This window comes from Eptesicus fuscus, chromosome 1 (assembly GCF_027574615.1).
Source record: "Eptesicus fuscus isolate TK198812 chromosome 1, DD_ASM_mEF_20220401, whole genome shotgun sequence".
Classification (NCBI taxonomy): domain Eukaryota; kingdom Metazoa; phylum Chordata; class Mammalia; order Chiroptera; family Vespertilionidae; genus Eptesicus; species Eptesicus fuscus.
The window spans coordinates 26891827-26899061 of NC_072473.1; the positions used below are offsets into that span (position 1 = coordinate 26891827).

General features: G+C 40.2%; 1 protein-coding gene across 1 annotated transcript; it reads left to right on the forward strand.

The window, feature by feature from the left end:
* Positions 1 to 1633: 1633 nt before the first annotated feature.
* On the forward strand, positions 1634 to 2685 carry LOC103301716 (melanoma-associated antigen B16). Its single transcript, XM_008158726.3, has one exon. The coding sequence runs from the start codon at positions 1634 to 1636 to the stop codon at positions 2627 to 2629; it is 996 nt and encodes a 331-aa protein (XP_008156948.1). The 3' UTR covers positions 2630 to 2685.
* The last annotated feature ends 4550 nt before the right edge of the window (positions 2686 to 7235 follow it).

Consider the following 7235-nt stretch of genomic DNA (forward strand, 5'->3'; position numbering starts at 1 on the left):
CCTAGCACCAAGTCTGAGTCCGAAAGGTGGTCCTGGGTAATTTTCTTTGGAATCCTGCCGACTACACCAAGTAATGTTAATGAAAAAAAAACCCTTTGAAACCTGTAAAGAATTTTGTGAGTTTATTTGAGCTAAACTGTCGATATATGCCGGGAAGCAGAACCTCAATGAATTAAGATAATGCTCCGGAGAATGGAGGGTTACATCTGTATTTATACATTGCAATCAAAGGAAAGGGACGTAGGTGAATTACATGAAATTCATTGGTGATAGATTAAGGAGGTGGGATAAAGCAAGGCGGGGAAACCTCTGGGATAGGGTAAAAAGTGAAATGATGGACATATGCTTCTTTTACATAGCTGGATACAGGATGCTTTAACGTAATTAACAGTTGACGATTAACTTGATAACAATAACAATGAGGGAATGTCCTGGTGCCATTTGTTGTGCCCTGAGGGGTCCGGGGTAAAAAGGAAGTTACAAGTTACCAGACATCTCACAGATATGTTAACTTTGAGGCAAAAAGGCAAATGGGCTCAGTAAAGATCTAAGTTGATCTTTGTCAGGGAAAATACTGGCCTAGGCCATGACTACTATAACCTGTTTGTAGTTAAATATTTAATTTTCAAACCATCTTTTGTGGTTATTTTAGGTCTCTGAGTTTGCAAGACTGCCATGCAGGCCTCCCCTGAGCTTGTCAGGTTAGCATGTGACTCCTTTCGACCACAGCCTCCAGATGTTTGATTTTTTTTCATTGTTTTTATTATAGTTGATTTCTAATTTTATGCCATTGTGATCTGAGAAGATGCTTGATATGAATCCTATCTTCTTGAATTTGAAGAGACTTTGCCTATGTCCCAATATGTGGTCTATCTTTGAAAATGACCCATGTGCACTTGAGAAGAATGTGTATTCTGCAGCTTTGTGGTGAAATGTTCTGAAGATGTCAATTAATTCCATCTGATCTAGTGAGTCATTTAGGATTGATCTTTATTTGCTGATTTTTTTGTTTAGAGGATTTGTCCAGTGGTGTTAGTAGGGTATTAAAGTACCCTACTATGACTGTATTGCTTTTAGTCTCTCCCTGACAGTTTTGGTCTGAAAGGGCCAGGTTGAGATCAGCTTTAGATAGAGTTAACAAGCAGTACAGATTCCTTAGGGAGATACAGAGTGATGACTGGAAGGATATGTGACTTGGTCTTAGGGGGTCAGTATATATAGCATGAGGGAGATGACTGACAGTTCCTAGGGAATGCCTCGGTAATGAACCTGAGTGAAGACTTGAAGGAACCATACTCCTCAGAACACAAATGGCTCTACAGAGCTCAGCCACACCTGCCTACTGTTATCCCTGAGAATTCTCAGCCTGGCTTGCCTTGTTGTACCCTGAGGAGCATTGAGTATTTGCCTTTCATGTGTCTGGGGGACACAGCATCCAGGAGGTCAGGTACTCTGTGAGGCCCTGTAGCACTGTTGTAAGAAGAGGACCATTGGAGGTGGCTTTTATCAGAGCCACCCTAGTTGAGATTAGCATCTGAGGCCATTCAAATCTTCCTTTTTTCCCTTAGGGAGTGATTCCCCATTGTCTAACTGTTCACACTCCTGGTGATTACCACCACCCACAAGTGTCCTCATGGCTTTTCCTCAGAAGAATCCACAATGCTCACCTGTTCAGACCCACAGTGAGACCCAGGGCCTGGAGGTTGCACAGGAGTCCAAGGCTCTGGAGGAGGCCTGTCTCTCCTCCCATCCTGCAATGCCTGGCAATCTGAAGGAGTCTCCTGATGCTGGTATCCCCAGTACCTCTGAGAGTGCTCAGAGTTTCTGTTCTTCCTCAATTGTCACCACAGTCTCCTCATCAAGCAAATATGATGTGGGCTCCAATAGCGCAGAGGAGGAGGATAGTATCTTAGAGGCAGATCCAGACCCCAAGAATGTGCCCATAGATGCTCTAGATGAAAATGTGGCTTCATTGGTGAATTTCCTCCTGCTCAAGTATCAATTGAGAGAGATAATAACCAAAGAAGATATGTTGAAGATTGTCAGCAAAGAGTATGAAGTCTACTTCACTGAGGTCTTCGTGAGAGCATCTGTACGCATGGAGATAATCTTTGGCCTTGATGTGAAGGAAGTTGATCCCACCAACCACTGCTATGCCATCTTCATCAAAATGGGCCTCACCTATGATGGGATGCTGCATTGTGAAGTCGGTGTGCCTAAGACTGGCATCCTGATACTTATCCTGGGTGCAATCTTCATGAAGGGAAACCGTGCCACCGAACAGGACATCTGGGATGTTCTGAGTGTGATGGGGTTATATTCTGGGAAGAAGCACTATATCTTTGGGGAGCCCAGGAAGCTCATCACCAAATATTTCGTGGAGGAGGAATACCTAAAGTACCAGAAGGTGGCCAACAGTGATCCTGCACAGTTTGAGTTTCTGTGGGGCCCAAGAGCCCATGCTGAAACTACCAAGATGCAAGTCCTAGAGTTTCTGGCGAAGGTTCATGGGACTATCCCACGTTGTTTCCCATCTCAGTATGAGGAAGCATTGCAAGATGAAGAAGAGAGAGCCAGAGAAAAAATGTTGGCCATAGCTATCGACTTCCGTAGCCATTGCCAGTTCTAAGGCCAAGCCTGGCAGCTCCTCCCACACCTTAGGGAAGTCAGGGATAGTTTCCTCATGCATTGTTTGAAGAGGCAGTTTGGGTTCATAGAATTTAGGTCTGTGGTGGAGCTGAAAGGAACACACTATATATGCCAGTGTTCCTCTTTTATAAGTGTAACTTGAAATTTTATTATTTGTTGACATGTATTATTCAATATTGGTTTTAGTAGCTTCAAAATCTCCAAGTTTATGAATGATAATGGTCACACATTTAATGCTCTAAGGAGGTTTCTTAGTAAGAGCTTTTGTTAAAATATGAAACCATCCATCTGTTGTCACCTGCAATAAGATAACATCGCATTGCTATAGACATTTACTAGAAATGTGAAGGAAATCTGTTTTAAGATACTTGGGTTCAATAACTAGAGCAGGAGTAAACGATTGTCAATTTACTCCTTATACATTTTATCTTTATAAAAGAAAATTATATATGGTTGAATTTGGTTAACTTGTTTGCGTATGCATAAGAAATAAATCTCAATAAATGATATCCTATGCTCACTCTTTCTATTATTCCCCATACTTTATTGAACTTTTGCTGTTTGGAAATCACCACTTTAGCCCTGGAATTTCTAGGATAAATAAGTCCTAGGACTTGCCCTTATAATTTTTACTTACAGAATCAGAAATTCTATAATAATAGTGTTGAGATACCTTCTAATACCTAGAGGTCAATTGAAAGGAGATAACAGGTGAGTGGAGTTGTTTTATTTGATACTGTCAAGCATAAATACCCTGAGTCAAGGAAATTGGGGTGTGGGGAATGCTTCAATTTCTTCAGTTGAATGTTTCGATTTCATAATCTTAAGGTAGATTTTAGATGTAGGGCAGGAAACGTTTGAGGGTTTGGTGATCACTGATCAGACTTACAGATGGTAGGTTGCAGAGTTGAGACTTGAAAACCTGGAGGGAAAATTGTTCTTCACACATAACTTTTGGGTCATGGTTTAAAAATAGAAATATCCACTGGGGCAGGAATGAAAGTTGTTCTGTGGTCTGGCCTCTCTTCCATTACAATCTTTTTATTTTTATGCACATCGTTTTCAGAGAGTTTTTGAGAGAGAACATTAATACCTTCCTGAGATGAGATACCCAGAAACCACTTTGTTAGCATTTGTTGTCTCGGGCTGAGAGCCAGAGACAGCTCCATTTAAGGATACTTTAAATGTTATTTTTTGTATAATTTGGCATAGTCTAAGAAATGCTTATAATTTCAATGAGTGTAAAATTAATCAAAATAGAGGTGGTTTGAATGGAACAGAAAATAGGAAGGTCAGGAGTTTGTCCTTGTCAGAAAGATCAGGAATTTTGGAGTTGCACCAGCTAGAGAAGAAATTTCCTTCCCCATTATTAAAGAATACAACTTAAGATATATATATATATACTGCGCTTTACTTGCTAAGCAGTATTTTGGTAGATCTGATATCCCATGTTCTTTAGTACTTCATTCTTTCTGAGTCTTACTGGATTTTTTAAAATCACCTAGGTAAGGGTGGTAGGGTCAGTGCTCAAAATCATCATAGTAATACCAACTACCCTTTATCAAAAACCTAAGGTGTGCCAGGAACTATACCAGGTGCTTTACATACAGTACATTCTTTCTAACAGTAAATTGAGAAAGGACTTAGCAGACTTATTCTTCAGATGAAGAGCCTAAGAGTCACAAAACTTGGAAATGTGCTGGAGTTCGCAGGTCTGGTTAGTGTTAGAGCCGAGGTCTGAATTCTTCCAGAGCTCACTCTATTCCAGTCCTCCATCCTGAGGCCCACCTTCTGTCTCTCAATTCATTTCTCACTACTCCATAATGCCTCTTGGGATAAAAAGGGACTTCTAATCCAAAGTGCTAAAATCAGAGGTAAAGAAGAAAGGTAAAAATGATAATCAAGTATAATTTGGGCATTGTCTGTGGGCTTCATTTACCAGAAAGCTAACTATGCCTAGGGGCTGGCATTTTTGTCCAGGTCCAGCTCTTTTGCATGTAGTGGTTCAGAATGTCACTCAGAATATTCCACTTTGGTATATTGAGTATTATAAATTAAAAGCACTTGAGGCCCTAGTCAGTTTGCCTCCATGGATAGAGTGTCCACCCGTGGACAGAAGGGTCCCAGGTTCAATTCAGGTCAAGGGCACATACCTCGATTGCAGGCTCTATCCTCAGCTCTGGTCAGGGCGTTTGCAGGAGGCAGCCAATCCATGTGTCTCTCTCAGATTGATGTTTCTCTCTGTCTCTCCGCATCCCTTCCACTCTCTATAAATAAAAATCAATGGAAAAATATTCTCGTGTGAGGATTAACAACAAAAAAAAGAGTACTTGAGAAACAATTACAGCAGAAGCAACAAAGCTGATAGTGCATACATTATTACTGCAAAAATTTGAAAAATATAGATCGCAATCTCCACCTTTACAGTATTCCTTCATAATTCAGCCACATTCTCAGAGATTGCCACAATTAATCTAGTATTTTAAATTTAATTCTAGGCTTTCCCATACATAATTATATTATAAAATATATATTGTAACTTGAAAACATAATGGGTAGTGATATACATATTCTGCCATATGTATTTTCCACTTAACATGAATACAGGATCTTTCTATGACAACACACAGATATACTTACTTCACTTTTGTAACTGCTCCCATAGCATGTATGTGCCATGATTATTTTAATCATATCCTGATGAGCACATAATTTGTTTCCCATTTGTTGCCATGACTTATAAAACTGAATTTTTTTTTTTCCTGGCTAGCATGGCTCAGTGGGTGTCAACCTATGAACCAGAAGGTCATGGGTTCAATTCCTGGTCAGGGCACATGCCTGGGTTGCAGGCTCAATCCATAATAGGGGCATGCAGGAGGTAGCCAATTGATAATTCTCGGTCATCATTGATGTTTCTATATCTCCCTCACCCTCTCTCAAATGAATTAAAAATACATGTATTTTTAACATGACTTATTGGCCTAAAGTCTACTGTTCATTATGATAGTGAAACATGAAAATTGAACTGGAATGCAAAGGTGATTTATTTCCCAAGTTCTTATCTTGATGGTTTCGAAGAATGAAGCCACGGACAAAAGGTGATAGGTGAAAAGTACAGAAACTTTATTGCAAGCAGACATTACCTAATTCTAAACTCTAAGCCTACGACTGTCCCTCCTGGACAGACAGAGGAGTCCCTGAGAAGAGTGACTGCTGCTTTGTCTTGAGGCATTAAATAGGCTGCAGTTCTTTGTCTGAACCTGAGCCCTTCTTATTGATTATTTTGCTACATAGAATTAGTTTGCAAAGCTCAAAGTCCGCATGGTGTCCCCCACCTTCTCTTCTCCTTATCTTGTTGGTTGAAGTCACTTTTGATTTATCTTATAGCTCTTCCAGTTGTGTTGGCAGAGAAAGCCTTATCTTATGGCCCTCCCAACTACTCATGGGTTCAAGTCCTGATCAGGGCATATGCCTGGGTTGCAGGCTCAATCCAGGGCTACTTTTGGCCTAACTTATGGTCACTTTAATTGCTCAGGCCCGAGATTCCCTTGGTTTATGGCTGTCTTAATTGCACGGGCCAGATATATTTCTATTTACCTATTCCATTTCTCTACTCTGTACAAGTAAAATAAACACCCTGGTGTCTTCAAGTCTCCATTATGTATTCCTCTCCAATAGACCCCTTTCATTCCTAAAACTTTCTAAACCTGCCTAATTAAACTAGCTAGCTAACTCTTTCAATAGCAAGGTAGAAATTGGGTTAAAGTGAGAGTGTGTGAAGACTGAATTTTTATAAATATTGCCAAAATTGTATCCCAAAAATATTCCTCCAATTCATATTTTCACAAATTAATGTGTGTAAATATCATAAACATTCTCATATATCATTTTAAAAGTCAAAAGTGCTTAATTTGGGAAGCAAATATTTCATCAAAATGACCACTTTACAGGGAATGGGACCAGATAGGACATTTATACTTAGTGAGGGATGAGAATTTGGGGAAAGAGAAATGTCCAGGATCTGTGAGAGAGATCACATGTAAATCCAAGTACAGAGAATCAAGAGCAGGCTGGTAGTCAAAGTTCTGAATCCAGAGTTCAGTGTTGAATGGAGAAAGGAACAGAAGGAATGAAAGTGGGGAATCTGGATGGTGAGTCCAGGACAACTCAGATGAACAGGTTTGGGAAATCTCTGAATCACTGCTAACAGCTAGAAACTGTATGGTTATCTGAGTGAGGAAATCTACTTGAAATACCCATCATCTCAGGGAATTCCCCCACCTACTGTTAGGCCAACTGTACTGTCTCTGCTGCATCATCCAGTAATGTTACTGGTCGAGTCTGGAGAAGCTACGTTTTGACGACTCTAGTAGTCTTTTGCCAGTGTATCAGGGTGGGGTCTGCCTTGATTCCTGCTGGCAATGGGTATTTTGTCCTCAGTATACACTGGAGACTCTCCACTGAGTTATGGGCTACATGAATGTTAATGAGTGGTAATAGTTGAGACAGACCAGAAGTACCAATGAGCAGTGAAAGATGGCATATAACTGCAAGGAAGAAATTTAAAGTGGGATACCCTACTACTA

Coding starts and splice junctions, on each gene's coding strand:
- LOC103301716 (XM_008158726.3), top strand. CDS start 1,634: ATGGCTTTTCCTCAGAAGAATCCACAATGCTCACCTGTTCAGACCCAC.